This window comes from Cyprinodon variegatus, unplaced genomic scaffold, assembly GCF_000732505.1.
Source record: "Cyprinodon variegatus isolate N-32 unplaced genomic scaffold, C_variegatus-1.0 Scaffold326, whole genome shotgun sequence".
Classification (NCBI taxonomy): Eukaryota; Metazoa; Chordata; class Actinopteri; order Cyprinodontiformes; family Cyprinodontidae; genus Cyprinodon; species Cyprinodon variegatus.
In genome coordinates, this window is record NW_015150779.1 from 423,587 (window position 1) to 444,002 (window position 20,416).

Genomic DNA, 20,416 nt, shown 5'->3' on the forward strand with positions numbered 1-20,416 from the left:
GAGCCGCTCTAACTCACGCAGCCTTCCGCCGCAGCCGCTCCTGCCACTGTTGCTTCTTCCTGAAGAATCCCAATAAGTCTGCAGCTGCTTACAGGTTAGTTCTTATCGCCTCTTAAAAAAATGGACATATTCGAGCCTATAGATGAAATCTAAGATTAAAATGGCGCATCTGCGCATCAAAAAGCAGGAAGCAGGCATCTAAAAGGTTATTATTTTGGGTGAATTCAGTTGTTTTGAAGTTGTGTCCTTTTTTTTTTTGGTGAAATCTTTTTTCCTCTTCTTCTCATTTAAACATAAAACACGTGAGTTTTTGTTCTGCGCGTGAAGAACCTTCGTGCGCATAGAGGAGGGTTATGAAATGAAAACAGACATGGATGCACACGTAGCTGCATCAGGTTTCAGAGTGCGCACTTATCTGTTATGTGTACAAACTTTGGCTGTTTTGTTTTCGGGCGTATTTTTTCTCTCTCCAGCTTTGTTGCATAAGCTGCTGTTTGGTGGCGGGTTATTAAATTATAGAGGGAGAAATAGAGCATTACCTCTCAGTTCTCGTGCTGACATCCCGCCACATCGTTTATCACTTTCTGAGAGACAGTGTGTGGGGTGTGCACGCGCGCGCGCGCGCGCGGAGGGTTATTACTAACATAAGGAAGTTAGTGGCTACTGTCTGCATATGGCGTCTCTTTTAAATAACAACTATTCTCTACAGAGATACGTGATCTTATGTTTTTATGATTGCCTCGTTTATTGGAATATTCTTTTATGATGATAAAATTATATATGTATTTATTTATTTATTTATTTTTTTGGTATTTTAAGTCACACTTGTAACTTGTTGGGAATTTTACTGTAGGAAGGAGACATTCTTGGTCAGATATCCTTTTTAATCAGGTTCTTGGTTGAGATGAAGATATTTTTGCTCTTTGCAGTCCAGACCAAAGGGTTCGGTTGAAGGTTTGACGCAGTGTACTGGGCTGAGATTTCAGCCCCAGAATAGGTTTAAAACAAACAAACAAACAAACCTCATGATGTCTAAGGATGCTTTCTTTGACAAACTGTTTTAACCAATGAGCAGCATTTTTACTCTTTTGAACATTTTGAATAGAATAGAATAGAATAGAGAATCCTTTTATTGTCCCACAGTGGGGGAGTTCTGGTGTTTACAACAGCAAAAAAGATTATTGAAAGAAAAAAATTCAACACAATTCTTGAATTGGTGGATGTTACCTGGGTTAACCGACTTAATAACTGTGTAAAAGACCCGTCCTCTAGTTGGACTCAATAACATGGGGCGTTAACCATCTTACAGAACAACAATTCAGCCAAATAGATAATTGAGGAATGATAAACCTCATTCTAATCTCATCTCTAATCAAAAAAACTGGGTCACCATGTTTGACCCAGTATTTGGTTAAATAGAACCATCCTTTGTTTGCAACAGAAGAATCAAACAGCATTTAGATTAGATTAATAACCCAGCAGTTTATTTAGTATGGTATGTATGTGCCTATTGATATCCGGGCATGTTTTTTAGCAAAGTCTGCTTCATTGTAATAAAATACTGCAGTCTAAAGGTTTCTGATGTTATGATCCTTACTTGTGAGAATTTAAAAGTCTAAAATAATTTGCTGATTCTCCTATCTAGGTGTAAATGGGAGCTGGCATTAGAGAGATTCATTTTTCAGGGACATTGTTGCATTTCATGGTGGATGCAGTTGCCAAGCAACCAATGGACATTCAAAGGCAGGGGTGTAGTTAGCTGGTAATACTGGGGCCCATCTCCCCCCTCTCCCTCAATGTGTTATATTTCTTGAGTGAAATGGCCTCTACCTCTAAGATATATTTACAGCAAGATCTTCTGGATAAAAAAAAATGGCATTAATAATATTTTACTGCTGCCTATATATATGTTAGGATTTCTTTTTCTAAACTCCACCTGTCTTTTACAGATATTTTATTAACTGTCAGATAACAATAAAACAAATATTTAGCCATAAATAATAACACCTGGAATAGAAAAGATTAATAACTTTAAAGAATCAATAATTTCAATGGAAGAAAGGTTTGATTTTTGTTGTTTGAACTATCCTGGCCTGCATTAATGGCTCTAAGAATGTGCTGGAATTGGTTTGGAGATTTCTTTTTGCTGTTGGAGATTCAATTCTGAGGTGTCCTTGGAGCAATCAAAGAGACAGAGCAAAGGTGAATATGGTGAGGTTTTCACCAGAGACTGTCAGGATGCAGTATTCTATCACAACTCTGTAAGAGAATTTAAAATAAGCCTCAAACTCAAGTTTTTGGGGTTCTGTTGCATATAATTGATTCACTTTAATTCATTGTTGCTTAATAAAGGTTAATTTAAATTTATGTTGTGGGAAAAACATACTCCTTGCAAAGATGTCTGTTTGTGTTCCTGTTTGCTGACCATATGTTTCAATGTTTCCATTGGTCTGTTGTGTTTTGATGAGGTACAAGTGTTCAAGGCTGGATGGTATACTTACCATTACCCTAATCTTTAGTTTCCTTCATTAATTCTGTCCCATTTAATTTGAGACTGTGGCTGGAGCACCCTAAAGCAGTAATACTACTTTGAGTCAGAAGAAACAGTCTGCCGGGTCTAAGCATTAATTAGACCAAATATTTAAAAGGTTCCAGCGGTATAGAATATATAGTACAATGTGCACTCTGTACTATTAGTAGGATCGGAGATTTGTTAAATACATTTAATATTAACATCTCTTTTTTTGATTCATTAAAAGAAATCGACCTTTAAAATCAACATACCTGCTCTATTAATGCACTGGCCTTAATATCAAGTTTCCCCAGCTCCTTTAAACCCATACATCACTGCTGTTCCCCCATTAAGTTTTCTCATTTAAGGACACATCTTGCTTGATGCCTCAAAACACCAGTTTATATTTGTTTGATTTTACACATGCTTCACTGTTATTAATTGTTTTGTTTGATAGTTTCATAGACAGTCAAGAAATGTAATTTTTCTATTGATTTCTTTCATTATTTTTTTAGCCTTTGAGAACTAAATCAGATTCCCTCAGTCAGTCGTCATGTTCTGAATCTCTCAGTAAACATTTTCAGTTGGTTTCGAACAGACGGGGTGGAAGCTCTGCAGGTGTTTTACTATAAACTTTATTTTTACAGGAATCTGTGGAATGCAGACTGAGAGGCGTGTCGTTATGTTTCTACTTTTTATATGAGCGGCAGAGGAGTTATATACATCCGTGGTAAACAGACACACGTTAGGTGACTGTGCAGATGTCATGTGTTTTTCCTTTAGGCACAGGAGAAGCTGTCTTTATAGCAAACAGAAGGAGAGATTGTGGTTTTTTGGAGCCTGTCATTACGCCGTTCATGGTCATTTGAGAATACCAGCATGACTGTTTCTGTTGTGGGCTGACAGCAGGCTAAAAGAGCCAGTGTTTACAACACAATCAGCTCTTATATGTGACCTTCAAAGCTGAGTGTCACATCTCAACAGCTTTTCACTCATATCTTATAATTGAGAGAACTTGGAAAAGTCATGCAAGAAATCTTCAAGGCTAAACAAATCTAATTTGCTTGGTGATTTAAGTGGAATGGCCTCCTTGGAAATCTGTTTATCTGAAGTTTTCTCTTTCTGGATTTTATTGAATTTTATTTCTTATGGTATTTAAAGTCTTGTCCTGTAGTGAAGTTATACGATAACTCTGATTTCTGTAATCCTCTGACCTGTTAAACCAGATTTTAGCTGATTCGGATCTTTCTGTAAAAGCTATAAATAAAAACAATATATTGTTTTTTCTCAGTGAGAAAATGTAAAATACATTTTTTTTAAATTGCGATTATACACGTAGGGTAACATCAAGCTATAGTGAAACCAATTATTTCTCAACGATGACGTCTCGCTTCCAGGTTTCAAGTCAACGGTAATAGTAAAGATAACATAACAGCATGAGACAGTGTTTCTCATTTACAAGATGGATTATAGCTCAATAGTTTTCACTTGTTTTGAGTGCTTGCCAAAATTTGCATCACATAAGTTCTTATTTCTATGGGATTAATAGATACTAAACATGTGCTGGGTTACTGAAGATTTTATTGGAAAATGTCTTAATTTCGTCTTATTTTTAAGAGGTATTTCTTTTTATTGTAGCTGTGGATTAGCGCAATTAGTGCAACCAGCTGCATTGTCACGGTTTAAAAAACAAGATAAACAAATTCTCTCCAGCAGGTTCTGTGAAAAACAAAGCTAGACTAGGCAAATACATAAAAAAAAAAAGTGTTTATCTTCCTGTTGCTTTTGAAGTCTCATTCCCTATTGTACTGTAGCAGCCTGGATGAACAGCCAATAAGCCTCAGGGGGAATTTTTTTTCCTTTTCTTTCAGCTTTCTATACCCCACTGGGCTTCCCGTACTTATTTTCACAGTTTAATGATACTGAAATAAGCTGACTGGTCTACAGTCACTTTCCAACTAGTAGGTCTTGTGCGGTGTGTTTGGTGAACAGTAAATTCCAGTGTTGCTTATAAAAAAATGTCCATATGTGTTTGAATATGTGATGGATACGTCATTGATAGAGCTATAAATCCGGCTCATTTAACATGTCAGCTGCAGATTATTACTAGGGCTGGAACTAACCATCATCTTGCTAATTGATTGACCTATTGATTATTTTTCTGATTAACTGATTGATAATTGGATTTGATGAATTGATCTGATGATCAATTGATGAATTGATCTTTTTATAAAAAAGAATAGAAGAATACATTTTATTGTCATTACAGTTTCACAAGTAAAAAGCAACGGAATACGCTCTCTGCATTTAACCCATTCTTTTGGAGAGCAGTAGGCTGCAATTGTGTGGCGCCCGGGGAGCCTTAACCCCCACACAGTGTGGGCCGAACTTCCCGACCTCAAACGTTGTGGGCGGGACTAAGTTCGGAATGGCACCCAGGCTAGCAGTCTGTGGGAATGGGGCTTGAATTCAGAACCTCTTGGATCCAAGCGCAATGCCCTAACCACTAAGCTGCCATTCCACCAATATTTATTTATTTATTGAATAAATCCCATTACATATTACTTTCAATTAAATAATGAAGTGTAGTACCCATTCAGGTTTAAACATTCAACAATGTCTCATTGAACAGGAGAAAATTGTTTCCTGTCTTGCAAACATTGTTGCGCAGAGGTAATTGAACCTTTTGCACACCTTTAACTCAACAATGTGGTTGTGCTGTAGTTGGTGGAGGCTGGATATGTTACTTTGGGTAGTTCCAACAGTTTTCAGGCAAAATTTTGTGTCCTTTTTCTCAACATCTATGGCGTAATGTTGGTTCCACCGAACTGAGCATACAGGGAGAACAATATGCATCGTTAAAACTCGCACACCTTCACTTGAAACCGGTCTGCTGCGTGCCCAACTGACAACGCGCTCTAGACTTCTTCTCTGCACGCTCAGCTTCACCTCTGCTCTCGCTCGGCTCCACTGGATTAGCTGATCTAATTTCGTTTACAGCTGTGTTAGACACTTCTTCATTGGGCTCATCCATCATTCTCTTTGTTTACGCTTCTGAGTGGATTGGTGGATTCACATGATAATGCTGCAGTGTCTTAAAAAGGGGAAGGAAATACCATCCACCAGCGCACAAATGCATATATATATATATATATATATATATATATATATATAAGGCTTGTGCGATATATATATTTACAAATTTGGTTCTCTTGCGTAGGCCCCTCTGTCAGCTAAAGGCACGTTTTAGAATCTCAATACTCCATTTAGCAATTAATCGATTGCTAAGTTTGTTGCCGATAATTTCAATAATGGAATTCTCAGGATTATTCCCTACTTATTACAGCTCCTTTTTTTAACAGGCAACAGCATTTGGCTCCCAGCTTTAAGAGTTTGACATTGTAAACAGAAAAATGTTCATCATGAAACTTCGTCAACTCATCTTGTTTAAGTATAAAATGAAGAGGAGCAGGTTGAATTGGCTTTTGCTAAGCTTAGTGGTTGATTGATCCGACTCCACAGCTGATGCTTAGACAAGAATCTTGATTTTAATCAAATACGACTCAAATGAGAAGGAGTGACCTCGGACTGGAGAGAAAAATCAGAATGATGTTTTTTCTCTGTGACCTGCATTGGGAACCCTGTGTGTGTCATGACACACAGGGTGGACTAGATGGAAACTTTTGACAGACATGTGACCTTTGCCCCACTTCACTATCCCTCTTCTCTCTATGCATTTTCCTGCTGCGCCTCATGTGACCAGCAGTGTGAGGTTTCATCTTGGGGGTCGGGACCTGCACTACTCATAGTGGTCTTCTTGTGCAAGGTCAGCCTTTGGTTCCAAACCCAGAGCTGACTGCGGTGAGTGCAGTATGAACACGTGTCAGGGAGCGCAGGAGAAAAGTCACACTGCAGCCGCATGAGGTCTACCAGCCATCTGACAGCCACACAGTGACAAACAGCATGCCTCTCTATGAGATTCGTTGGCTGCTTCGCCATATTTAGAGCGCTTCTGTTTGCTCATCTTTGGAAAACAAGCCATGAAACATTAGCCTGTAAGTGTAGAAGGAAGGAGATTTGTAGATGATTATTGCCATTCAGTCTTTTTGTTGAAGTGCTTCCCGTGGGGCAGGGTGTGGAGTGTGTGGAAGTGTTGCATTATCACCAAGGTAACTGAGGCACCACATTTCTTTTCTTAATCAGTGTCCCTTTAACTACAGTTTAAGGAATTGAAGCTCTTCATGTTAATCTTAGTCTCAGAGGGGAAGTTACACACAGACTACATGTGATGCGGTTTGTGACTTCAGTGTCTTCCGCTAAAAACAGTTCTTGGTACAACTATTCTTTCATTGTGACACATTTTGTCTAGAAATACAACTTCGACGTGTTATACTAGGATTTAAGGTGACAAAAAGTCAGAAGTGAAAGAGAAAAAAAAAAAAATCAGTTTCAGTTTGCACCTCTTAAAAACTTTCACATTGTGTTTTCTTTTTGCTTCTTCTTTGCAGAATGAATCCAGTCCAGGTCATTTTGTTTGGATGAAGGGTGTCTCTTTCCATGCTCTAATCTGTTTTAAGTTTTGGCATACAGAGGATTGCAGCAATGCGTGTCAATGTTTGTCACATTTTACCTGCACTCTTAACTCCACATGTTTGCTGTTTTTCCCAGATTTGCTAAATTTGTGAGTGCTCCCAGCTTATCTATGGATAGCCTCGCCATGTGAGATGTCCAAAGATGATGTTTTCTCACCTGATTCTACTTCAACTGAGATTAGGCTACACGTAGATTGACTGTTTAATGATCCTGGTCCTGGTCACTATGTATTTATTCAATGTGTTACTTTAATTTAGGGGTAAGGAGGATTAAACAGAACTGTCATGGTGTTCTAGGTCGAGCCTCCGATTGCCAAGCGGGTGACCTGGGTTTGAATGCCGGTTGTGACAGGGAGGGCATCTGATGTAAAAATTGACAAATGTTGCTATGGCAACCCCTGAAAATGGATGCAGCCAAAAGAACACAGAGTGAGGAGGGCTAAAGTATATCATGTTTTGTGATTTTTATCTGTGAAATCCAGCTATCCTTTTATATTAGTTATGCATTGTTTTTTTGTTGGTTTATCTCACGAAATTCCAAGAAAACAGATCAAGGTTTAAAGATGAAGCAGTATAGAAAATGTTAATAGATGTGGGTACTTCAGTCATCTGTGTCATTTTATATGCAAATGTAATGGATATCTACAGCAGACTTCATTTTATTTAAGGTATGTAATTTAGATTTTATTTGTCACTGCTGAATCGTCCAGTTCGACAGGAAGATTCACAGCTTTCAAAGAAAACTGCAGCAAATACTCCTGATTCAGACAAGGAGTCAACTCCACTCTTAGATTTTGTCTTAAACGAGTTACCTTTGACTTTAACCTTTTAACTCCTGATTATCGAAGACATTATGGCACAACTCCTTACTAAGTGTAGTTAAGAGGAAATCAAGTGTGACTGAGTTATATCACTCTAACCTCCAGGCTGAGGTTGGAGTGGCTCTGGTATCATCTGCAGAGCTATAACGTGCCTTTGGGCTGCTGGCCTTTCTTCATGTTCTGTTATGTGTCAAATGACCTTGCTGCACTCCCCAACTCCCCCCCTACACACCCCCTGATCTTGTGCTGGAGTGTGGTCTGACTGGTGAACTTGCTCTGCCATTGGCTTGTCATTCTCCCAGGCCAAGTAAGGAGAGTGGAGGTGGGTGGGTTTTTTGTTTTTTTTTTTACAACTACCTTTCACCTCCAACAACTGTCAGCACAAATGCTCTGTGGAAAGAACCAGCGTCAGAAGGAGGTTTCATCAAACCTCCTCGCTGGTAACTTCCTGAATTTGACTGAAATTGACGAATTGATTGGGTGATAAAAATGTCAAGTTTGAACTAAGTTTCTTTTTTTTTTGTGTAAGATTATTCTCAGCAGCGTCTTCTTATGCTGGCTCTGAGTCAATTGATTTAGCAGGTGAACCAAATTATCTGCTAAATCAAATAAATCAATTTGGAGCCTTTGATTATATTTCACCAATTTGATTTGATAATGAAAGATTGTGTCTTTTACTTCATGGGATATAAATTAAAACGATGTGACCAACTCTTACCAAGTCTCGCCTTTAGGTAAAGTAAGAAAATAGAAGACAGCCATCTAATTTTATTAGATTTTTTTACTATTTTGAAAATATTTTTTATGTTTTTTTAAATTAATTTTAAATAGAATAGCATTAGTTTGTATTTTTCCTCCATAAAGATACATATTTCCAAATTATGAATGAGAATTATGGGATGCTAACGAAGGTAAAGTAATTGGGACATGTCTTTATGTCATTTCAAAGCTCAACGGTGGAATATACAGAACCTTGAGAAATCTTAACCTTCATGCACCTGTTGAACAAAAACCTCACCTTTCAGATATAATTCAGCAGCTATTATGACGTTACAATTCGTTTACATTGGATCTCATGCTGTATAAACCTAGTGGGCTCAGTTTAGCCTGCAGTTATTTTGTTAAGATCACTGAAATATAATCTGTAGGTGCTGACAAGAATAGAGACATCCTTTTCATATCAGCCATGAGCATATTAATCGTTTTTTTGGTGGTGTTTGTTTGTTTGTTTGATTTCCCATGTCTTGGGTGGTACTTTAATAATGTGGTTTTTGTATGCATTTGTCTGTCATGGTGGCTGTTTTCTTTTCTTTTCTATCTTTTGCTTCTCATTTCTCTAGACTCGCAACAAACCAAAAAGAAGTATTCTGTATTTTCTCTATTTTTCTTTTTCGTTTTTATTTTCCGAATCTCTCCTTTATTCTCTCTTTCTTCCCCTTACTTCTCATCTCCTCTTCCTTTCTCATTTCCAATTCTGTCTCGGTGTCCATTGCCTTTTTTCCCCATAGACGCCTCTAATAGTTTTAATACGAAATCACCAAGTGGAACCTTATGAACCTTGTTAAAGCAAATCTAAGGTATAATCCAGCACCGGGAATCTATTCCTCAGCTCTTTATTGGCAAACAAGACACATAAAAAAATATGTTTATAAAAATAATAACAATAATAATCTGTTTTTTACCCAGAAAATTTAGCTAAACAGGTTTACAGGATTTCCTTCTCTCACCTGTAAAGGGTAACCCACACTATTGGCTAAGCTTCTACTGGTACAACTCTATGCACTCTTTCATATTTCAAACCTAAAAACTGTCCCTGCCGTCATCTGCTTAGCCATGTTTCTACTCTAGATGATGCCATTAAAGGAACCATTGTGTTATATATGTTGTGAATAAGTGATATATATAAAATAACTGAGTTGAATCTAGTTGTTTTTGTTCTTTTTTTATATCAATTTGACCAAGCAAGCCTTTATCTTTCATAAGACCGATTCCTGTACAGAAACAGTGGAAAGATAAAAAGCACTGGTTGTTTGGGAAATGATTAAAAAAGAGCATGCTCTGATATGAGAGATAAAAATTGCCAAATTTATTGGTGTTTTTTCAAACTGAAAATTAATATTCATCTCCATTGACTCCATTTAGAGTCTATCAAGCTCATAAGTCAGGCTCTCTGCTTAGATAGGTCCTTCAGTCATACCGACCAAAGCTGCGAAATGTTATCTATCTAATTAGAGTGATAGCCTCTACTCTAGTTCAACAGTTTTCCTTCAGAGATCTTGGTTGCAAGATTAGTTCTGCAGAGGTTTTTCTCTACAGTCTTGTTGCTTTCTCTCTCCACAGTCCTTCATTGATGACGCAGTAAAGGTTTCTGCTCAGTGTCTCCTGAACAGTCCCTCAATTTATAGACATTAAGTGTTTCTTCTGAGCGAACTGATTCATTAGTTTGGCCATCAGCTGTGGGAGACAGAATGGTTGGAGCTCTGTTAGTTTCCACATAACTCCTTCTGACATTCAGGAATATTTATGTGACATACAAATTGGTCTTTCTTTGCAAGAAGGTGAAATCGTGACTTTGGGGTTAATTAATTAAACACAAGCAGCATTTAGCAACAGGTTGTTAAAGGGAGATGATGCTTCGGATGATGTGTATCTAACCCTCAGTTAGATACACATACTTATTATTTCTTTGTTTGGTTATTTCACTACATTGAAGTTAAACTTAGTGTCTAGCTGTTTGTTTCACATTAACATCAGTGGAATAATAAGTCTTTAAGCCACTATGGGGCAGCTTGCATTTTCTCTGGGATTCTAGCAGCACCCTACGTTTACCTGTGTTACAAAGGAAAACCAGCTAACTGCACATCGGATGTGTTTGGGAACAAAGATGACAAAACAGTCTGTTGGTATGTTTCAACCCGTCCCCCTCCCAGTGACTCTCCAGCGAGCGGCTTGCTGCGTCTCACGCGTCTGTGTTTCTGTTTGAGGAGGGGCGTGTTTCTGCTATTCATAGTTGTGAGAACAGAGAGGTCTATTAGAGGTCAGTGGGATCCCTTCTAATAGCTACTGCAGCACTGCCTTTCAGATAACTGCACCTCGCCACTGTGAAACACAACCTCGACCCTTTGCCATTTACGCTCTGTGAGTACAGATATGGTTAAATGTTTGTGTGTGGATAATCTGAGCTGTGCTGTCTGATAATATGCTCACGTGCATTTAAGTTCAACTGACTTTGGTTTAGTATTGTGAACATCTGACTCCTCTAACATGGGTAAAAGTGTCAGAGGAAAAGAAGCTTTTGTCAGTCCTCGTTTTTATTCTTTTTCAAGAAGCTAAATCATTAGCAGTTATGTCTGTTTTTTTAATGATATTTCTTCATACTTTTATTTATTTCACAAATAACTCTTAATTCTATTTGCTTGTGTACTTTGCTCCACTTGGCACTAGTCCCATTTGCCATGAGCTTCAAGGTAATAATAGAAGTAGGTGAGAAGTCATTTGTATTTTACTCAATGACTTCATTTACCTTCACCACAGAGGTCAGATCATTTGACCTGAATGTCCTGAGGTTTATAGCAAACATTACCTAGGACAAATATATGAGCCGATTAAAGAGTCAATTATTAATAAGTCTGAGTCTATTCTGGGAATTTATCTAAAAGTATTACCAACTGTATTATTTACGCTTCAAGAGCAGCTGTAGCCCATTAGATGTTTGATTAAAATCACAAAATCTCTAATTCTGCAATGTGTGATTTTAATTTCACATTTTTTGTTCTGCTGCAACAAAACAATCTAGAAATCAGTAAAAGCAAAATCTTAAATTAAATTAATTTGAGTTGGTTAATAATTTGATTTGCTAAATTTTTATAATTAGATAATATGCACTTGAAATAACACTATGTAATCGTTTTTCTTGTTTTAAATGTAAATGGTCTTGTTCCATTTGAAAACTGTCTCACTTGCATCCTGAATTCAAGAAAAAAATGCACTTATTTAAAAAAAAAAAAATACTTTTTAGATTAAATTTTTATTGCAACGTGTTAGTGGAGAGAAAGAAAAAAAAAGGTTTGAGCCCAGTGACTTCATGTTTAAAGTATCTCAAACGGAAAGCTTTTTCTCCCCTCCCGAAGCAAGTGGTTGAGCCTGTGGTTGTTTCCTTATGTCTCCGTCGAGGATTGTGATGAGAAACGTGTGTGGAGTCGGATTTCCCTCCATAGCACAGCTGTTACATGGGAGAGCAGAACAAATCTTCCCCTTTAAACAGAAAAACTGAAAATCAGCTCTGTTAATGAGAGGGCTTCATGAGAAGCTGAAAGATGCTGGTTATGTGTTTTTTCACATTAAGTTTCTCTGGCCGTACTAGAGAGGCCGTTATCAGGATTAGCAGTTTTCCATTGTTTGTTTACCATCGTTTCCCGTGACTCATGCAGTCAATAAAAAGGTAAAGCAGCAACAGATACCGACTGCCTGCAGGTCAGTCTCTGATTGTTGAAATGAACCCCTTTTCCCAACGCAGGCTTGATGGCATCTCTGTCCACTAGTGTCACAAGTTAGAGAAAAATTCACATGCAAAATGTTTAGCAGATACATGAAGAGCTACTGGGAGAGTCACAGATTGCTGTCAAAGATGAACTTTATCCACTGTCCCCTGGCAGTTTGGTCAACAGACAAAGAGAGAATATCTTAGCGGACTTTTCTGGTACGAACAAAGAGAAGAAAAAGAAAGAAACAAGCCATTTTCGCACTTGAGATTTTCCAGCAGGTTTTACCTGAGGTCTTACCCATCATTTTATGTGAAAAAAGTCAGATTTCTAAGTGATGCCTCCTTTAATTTCCATAGAAACCCCAGTCCTGTTGACCCACGACCCTAAGTGGGATTCTCACTCCAATTTTGAGAATCATTGCTCTGAATGTGATTGCTGAAAAAAATTTGGAAAAAACAAATATGGTGTCATTAGATATTTATGCGCCTTTGATCTTTGGATTTCAGAAATACAGAATAATAAATGCAACAAAGTTAATGGACTCTCTCTGAAACATGATTCCTTTTTGTTTTATTACTAAACATTATTATGCTATACAAGTTCTACCTTTGTCTGCTGGTTTTTGAGTCATTCTATCAACATGTCAAGTAGAAATGTGCACACCGCAATAAGAAATGGAAGCTAAAATCACTTGATTCCTAAAGATAGCATGGGTGTAATTGGCTATAGATCATAGCACCATCAATGCAAAATGCAATATTCTAGAAAGCTTTAATTGGAGGTGAACCACTCAATGCAAAAAGCAGGTTCACATTAGTTTATGTCTTTATTTGGGATGTTTGGATCAGGAGTCATTTGAGAGTCGTTTGCAAATAAATACCAAGGATAAGCTAGAAAGCTCAGTGGCTTTTAAACATAAGTAAAATGGCACATTTTAATAGGATTACTAACTTATTAAATAATAATTACTTATTAAATTACGAACAGGAGGCTATAGTCACTGTTTTTTTTTCTCTCACAGCAACTTTATTATATTTTTTTCGATGCAAGTTTCTGTGTAATCCTCTTACTTTCTAAAAATATGTGTTACTTAAGTCTTAAGTCATGTGTTTTTCTTGCTGATGATGTCTTCACTTAGATAAGATGGCTGAAGTCCCCGAATAATGAATGTTAGCATGCTTACTCTCTTTTTCCGATAGCTCAAAGTGGTGACTTCGAAAGGAAAAAATGTCTTAGACTTTTTTTTTTGTTTAAAGTTGCCACGTCATGAAACTGTATGAGTGGTTGAGCAGCAGACGTAGAAGTTGTCAAATGTTTTGGACAAAACAGGCGGTAGATGCAATCTCATTGCAGAAGGATCTATCAGATAAAACCTAAAGAACTTGGGAGACTTTAGACTTTACCTCTGTCGTCCAATCTGGGGAACAACACAGAACTAGAGTTGATAGATGCATCTGGCCTTTGATTGGTATTTGTAGAGGATTTGGAAAGTTTTCAAGGTTTTTAAAAATTTTCTTACAGTTGAGGCATCATTTCATAAAAAACAGGCTTTCCAACTTAAATCATAATTTCAACAAATAAATAACTGACCAAACACAAACTCCCCCACTTTTGAAGTTTTGTTCATTCACTTCACAACCTGTGCTGTTCAGTGCACTTCCAGTTAATCCCGTGCAAATTAAAGAGGAAAGGTTTTTCTACTGTATAATTATACAAGTTTATAAATAGTATTTTAGCTTTACCCACAGCTTCCCTCACAGGCACATCTGTCTGTGTGCAGTGAGAAGGAGTCCAATAACAACGTAAGGCAGGAAGCAGCATCATCCAGTATTGTCTCTCTCTGCCCTGTATTAAAGAGAGAATAACTGGGGCCATTTATTGAAGGAATTTGGGGAACAACCTCCTTCCCTCATTCTCAGGGCGTTGAAGATGGGTCGAGGCTGGGTCTTCCAACATGACATGTCCTGGTGTGGTCTCCAGACCGAAACCCAATAGAGAACCTTTGGAGGGAACTCAAACTCCTTGTTTCTCAGCTACAGCCCAGAAACCTGACTTATCTAGAGAAGATCTGTGTGGAGGAATGGGCCAAAATCCCTCCTGCAGCTGTGTGCAAACCTGGTGAAAAACTACAGGAAACATTTGACCTCTGTAATTACAAACTAAGGCTACTGTAAGCAAATATTAACATTGATTTTCTCAGGTGATGAGCTACTTATTTGCAGCTGTATCATACAAATAAATAGTTAAAAATCATACATTGTGATCTTTTGACTTTTTTTGTTATGTCTCTCAAAGTGGACATGCACCTACAATCACAAATGACCCCTCAATGACTTACATGTGGGAAAACTTGCAAAATATCAGGTTGTTCAAATATTTATTTTCCTCACTGTGAAAGCATCAGTGCTGGACTACTAAGGTGTCAGTCTGTTCAAAAATGTTTTAGTCATAAATGGTCAAATAAAAAAGCTATTATAAAGATTTTTCTTACGTAAAAACGTACAATATGTCTCTATAAGATCTGTGGTTGCAATGTCAGTTTGTGGATTTTTTTGGGGGGGTTAAAGACTTTCGTTGTTTAGATAAGGCCTTAGTAAATGTTTGTAGATGTGCTTTTAGTGCTTTTTTGGTCTAAAAAATGTTCCAGTGAATCTGTTAAGTAGCGCTGTGATTGGTTGGACTTTCTAAATCCCAGCTGTTTCCTCTGTTTCAGTGCAGAACAGTCATGCAAGCTCAGGAGGTTCTTAGACAGCTGCGGATTCCCGAGCTAGATGACTTCCGACAGTATGTCCGAGGCTTCCCCACAAATGCCCTTATGGGTATGGGAGCCTTTGCTGCCATCACCACCTACTGGTTTGCCTCCCGGCCGAAAGCCCTGAAACCGCCCTGTGATCTCGGACTGCAGTCATTGGAAATACCGGTGAGGTCCCACTTTTTTTCTCATGACTAAACACCTGTTCTTTCTTCTTACTTTCTGAGTAAGAAAAATGTCCTGGAACAGTCTAACTGCCCCCGAACTACAAGAGAAAAAAACCCCATAAAAATTAAGCAGTTGACCTCATGCTGCAGGAAGAAGGATTTGTTTGTTTTCCAGCTGCTGTGGAGCAAAACTATAGATCCAATAAAAAGACCATGTTTTTTCTTTTTGGTTTTTTCTTTTTGCAACTACTGATCACTTGTGTTCTTTGAAGTCAGACCTGCCAACTTAAAGTTTATTTAAATAACTATAGCCAAGTAGTAGCTTTTTATTCACATTTAAACTGTGCTGGCACTACAAAACAGTTGCCATTTATCCTTTATAGTGTATATTTCCATGCACTGAAATTACTGTTGTTGTTGACTGGAACATTTGAGCTGCAGCACTGTTAGGCTACGTTCCCACTGCAGGGCTTTATGCTCAATTCCGATTTTTTTGTGAAATTCGTTTTTTTTTCCATTGCCATTAAAATTTCCAAATATATGCGACTTGTATGTGATCTCCTGTGTGACCTGCATTCATACAACCCAAGTGTCCCGCATCCGCAGTAGAGGACGCAATGACGTCACAAGCAAGCGGGCTCTGTGTTTGCGGAATTAAACATGGATGGTAGTGCTGGAGCGCATCTATCGATCTTTGCCAACCTTAAAAACACAATATTTTTTATCATATGTCATGGTTGTTGTTTGTTTTGCCGCTTCTACTTAGCAAGACGCAGAATAGGGACCTTTGTCAGGTATTAGTACAGGACGGATGAATGTGACCTGGCCGTTCAGACACAGGTCGCATTTGAAAAGATCAGATTCGTATCGGACTAGCCAAGTGGCATTGGAAAAAATTGGATCTGTGTGGTTCAGACTATCATGAAAAGATCATATACAGGTCGCATATGGGGGGAAAAAAATCAGATTTAGGTCACTTCAGGCTGCAGTGTGAACATTGCCTTAGACACCGATATCCAGACTCATTAAAAGTGATATCAATCATAGCAGATTAATGAGTTTATACTCTTGGTAAGTCCTGGGAGTCAATTGGAGGAGTCATTATGTAACATGTCTGTGAATGTTGATTTGTCCACAGGGGGGAGAGCGTGCCAGAAGGTCAGTACTAAATGAGAGCGACAGTGAGTTTGTCACATATTACTACAGTGATGCACAAACGATATACCAGGTGTTCCAGCGAGGACTCAGAGTGTCAAGTGAGTATATGTGCTAGAGGTTGATCCGAAAACACCTAAAGGCACCAAAGCGAGTAACAGATCCTCCCTGTTTGCCATGGTAGATAATGGACCTTGCCTTGGGTCAAGGAAACCAAACCAGCCGTATGAGTGGCAGTCATATCAAGAGGTAAACTGTGGAGCGCTGCCTTGAGTTAACCGCTGTGTATTGCAAAATTCTTCTTTTCTTTTTTTTTGAGAAATGCCCTGTTTTTTTCCAGGTGGCGGATAGAGCAGAGAACATTGGCTCCGCCCTTCTTCACAGAGGTCACTTCCACACGGGCGACAAGTTTGTCGGCATCTTTTCACAAAACAGACCTGAAGTAAATCAAATGCTTTTCATTTTTAATGTTAAAAAGCCATTGTTGTGTGAGTTGTATCTTTATATTGCATCTAGTAAAGGTACAGAGTAAATTCTCAGATTTAGAGCTACCTAGCTAAATTTGGCCACTATCTAAATATTTCGAAATATATTGATATATATTTAGATGTGAAAGATACATATTTAATCTTTAATGATGGGTAAAGCTGTTTCCTTTTTTGTTGGATTGGCGCCCAGTCGGATTGGCGCCCAGTGCGCATGTACGACTTTCTCTAAAAGTCGTACATGCGCAGTAGCTCCTCTGCAATACAAAGGTATAGGAGAGCTTTGCCCTAGGGGACAGGAACTGTCATCACAGTTGTAGTGCAGGTGACTGACAGGTTGAGTTGTGGAAGTGAAGTCGCTTAAAGCAAACTTACTAAGAGAAGCTGGAGGTGAAAGCATTTGGACCTGGTCAGCCAAACATCAAAATTAATCAGCAGTCCAAAGACAGATGGAGATGGGTCACTCTGTCATTTCTAGGACCTGGTTTAGCTGCAAGGCTTGGCTAACTGCATGCAGCAAGGCTACAGATTTATTCTGCTTTCCTGCCTTCTTTTTCAAATGTCAGGATCTGACACAGCATGGATAATGTTTTAGAAAAGGCAAAGAAGCATGAACGATCTGGGATTCACAATGAATATAATATAATATAGTGTACTATTTGTAGGTGTTTGTTAATTTGCATAATTAATCTTAAACACAATCTCAGAAAATAGTTTTTATATATCAAAAAATATAAATCTGACTAATAGCTTCTCCATTATTTAACTGGTACATTATTTTTTTTAGGTTTGTGACACCATATTGGACCATGCAAAACACAGATTTGCCTTCACAAAGTCTTAGAAGGGCAACATATATGTACAAAAAGTAAACCTGTACATAAAATAATGTTTTGCTTTTATAAAGTGTTTTTATAATGTTTTTCGTTGTTAGCATTAATATAAATATACTGGTGTGATAACTTAGTATATGTTTGATTGGTTTTTGGTATAAGTTTATTTTGAATTTATAGCTCCCACAGGAGAAAACTCCACTAGCTGCACCTGTCTACCCGTGAAATGGGGGTGTTTTATTTAGATGAAGCGTATCACTGCCTAATGGCTAACATTGGGGCAATAGTAGCCGCTGTGTGTCAGAAACCATCGACAACACAGATGTGATCATGTCATCAGAGGTGGATTGAGGTCTCCACAAGCTGACATGTACTGTGACAAAAATCCAGTGTTTACCACAGCTTTAAACTCCACTAAACACATGTAGGCCTATTAGGGCATCTACAACTTCTGATTTTGCCAAGTCGACTATTTGACAGTGAAAGTGGAGTCTATGTGTTGTTCTCAAAAAACATGTCATTAAGTCGAGGGTTGCAAGGTGGGGTGTGTCTGACAATTACTTACAATACTTCTTGCTGCTGTGTTGCTCTGAGTTATATCAGGTTGGTCCAATCCAGCTTTTATTGCTAACTGTAGTGTGTGCTCTACTAGGCCCATAGAATAAGCTTATAAGAGACAAGGGGAAGTGTTGGCCTTGTGGTTAGAGCAGTGCGCTTGCACTTTGAGAAGGTTGCAAGTACAAGTATACAAGTTCTATCCCCACAGACTCCACTCTGGGTCCCTGAGTGAGATCCTTAACCCCACACTGCTCCCCGGGCGCCGCACAATGGCAGGCCACTACTCCCCAAGAGGATGGGTTAAATGCAGAGTCAAATTACTTCAATATGAAATCAATAAAGTTATTTTTAGGGGGGAGTGGCGGCCTAGTGGTTAGGGCATAGAGCTTGGAATCCTGAGGTTCTGAGATGAAGCCCCAGTCCAACAGACAGCAACTCTGGGTTTCTGAGCAAGACCCTTAACCCAACACTGATCCCCGGTTGCCCCACAATGGCAGCCCACTACCAAGGGGATGGGTTAAATGCAGAGATACATTTCTCCAGTGTGAGATCAGTAAAGTTCAATTATTATTATTATAGGTTTTCAAGCCCCACGGGGGACTGCTCAGCCTAGTTAAGTAGACTAGTTGACTTTTTAGTTAAAACGTACCAATTTGTACCAATAGTATTGATAAATGTTTGCAGGATCTACGGTTATGCTTTCTATGGTTCCAAGCAACACTGTCTGATTAAACCGAACAGAAACAGTTAGCTTTATGCTAATTTAGGCAGTACAGTTCACTTTCTTGTCAAAGAGAAACATGGTAACTTTTAATGTCCCTTTGAAAATCTTCGTTCGCTCCTTCCACCTGGAGAAGCCTCGTTTTTTGATGTCTCCATTTTGTTTGTCTTTTACTGCTGCCTATTCATGGTCCTGCATTATGCTGCAATAGTGCGGAGCTTCAGCTGTTGGGTTAGCATCTCCAAATGATCTTCACCTCCAGAAATGGGAAATGCATTATTATTCTGTGTATTAGTGCTACTTTATCCTTCTCCGGCATATGTACACAGCCTTTCATGGCACTTTGCAAATGTTATATTATATTTAAATTGATATAGAATTCTTCACTTTTTCTGATTGTTAGGGGAAGTAATAAAACTGCCTACATAGGTAAATGCAGTCTTTGATTTCAGGCAGTAAAAAAGAGAATAAGACAATTTTCTCACTTTTAGCCCTGATCTACAACCGTGTTTTTAATTGCTGGTTGAAATCTGGAGAATACCAACTCAGATTTTAAACTTTAAAATTTTTATTATATGTGCAGCTTTTATGAATGTTAAATGTTTTTTTTTTTTTATATATGATATATCTCTCCATTCAACTTTTTACAAAATGTGTATGTTTTCTTCTTTACATGATTTATTTTCCTCCTTTTATCAATATATTATAAATCAATCAATCCCATTTGGGTTGTTTTGGGTTTAGTGGACGATTTCAGAGCTGGCCTGTTACACATACAACTTGGTGGTCGTCCCTCTATACGACACGCTCGGCAAGGAGGCCATCGGCTACATCATCGACAAAGGTACGACCCAGTTCCTCTGTGACTCATAAATCAGAGACCGAGCAAGTGAACCGTTTCCTACGCCTCTGTTTCAGCCACCATCTCAACAGTGATATGTGACGTACCTGAGAAGGCTCAGATGATTCTGGACTGCATCAGCGGGCAGGGGAAGTCAGTGAAAACCATCGTTCTAATGGAAGCTTTTGACAAGGATCTGGTGAGCCGAGGAACAGAGAGCGGGGTGGAGATCCTCAGTCTGAAGGAGTTCGAGGTGAGGATTTTTATTTTTTCTGTCGCAATTTAATGTTTTCTCTTCAAAAGCTAAAATGGATTTTTTTTTTCTTTAGGCCATTGGCAAAGCTAATCATCAGAAACCAACAGTGAGTAGAAACAGAATGAGTTTTTTCTCCTCTTTGACATGTTAGGTTTTGTTGTTGCTGCTGTTGAACTATTTTAAGTGTTTCTTTCCTTTATTTATTTATATATATATATATATATATATATATATATATA

At 38.2% G+C, this 20,416-nt stretch overlaps 1 protein-coding gene across 3 annotated transcripts in view; it reads left to right on the plus strand.

Moving 5' to 3' along the window:
* Nucleotides 1-20,416, plus strand: part of acsl1 (acyl-CoA synthetase long-chain family member 1) — a 31,437-nt gene continuing 11,021 nt past the window's right edge. For 2 of the 3 annotated variants that reach the window (XM_015384889.1, XM_015384887.1), the window contains exons 1-8: nucleotides 1-94; nucleotides 15,123-15,329; nucleotides 16,467-16,584; nucleotides 16,668-16,732; nucleotides 16,824-16,925; nucleotides 19,825-19,924; nucleotides 19,999-20,174; nucleotides 20,251-20,283. In XM_015384889.1, coding sequence (XP_015240375.1) covers nucleotides 15,135-15,329; nucleotides 16,467-16,584; nucleotides 16,668-16,732; nucleotides 16,824-16,925; nucleotides 19,825-19,924; nucleotides 19,999-20,174; nucleotides 20,251-20,283 — 789 coding nt within the window. In that variant the 5' untranslated portion in view covers nucleotides 1-94; nucleotides 15,123-15,134. Of the gene's footprint in view, nucleotides 95-10,957; nucleotides 11,064-15,122; nucleotides 15,330-16,466; nucleotides 16,585-16,667; nucleotides 16,733-16,823; nucleotides 16,926-19,824; nucleotides 19,925-19,998; nucleotides 20,175-20,250; nucleotides 20,284-20,416 lie in introns of those variants that run through there. The other variant, XM_015384888.1, reaches the window with a different exon arrangement.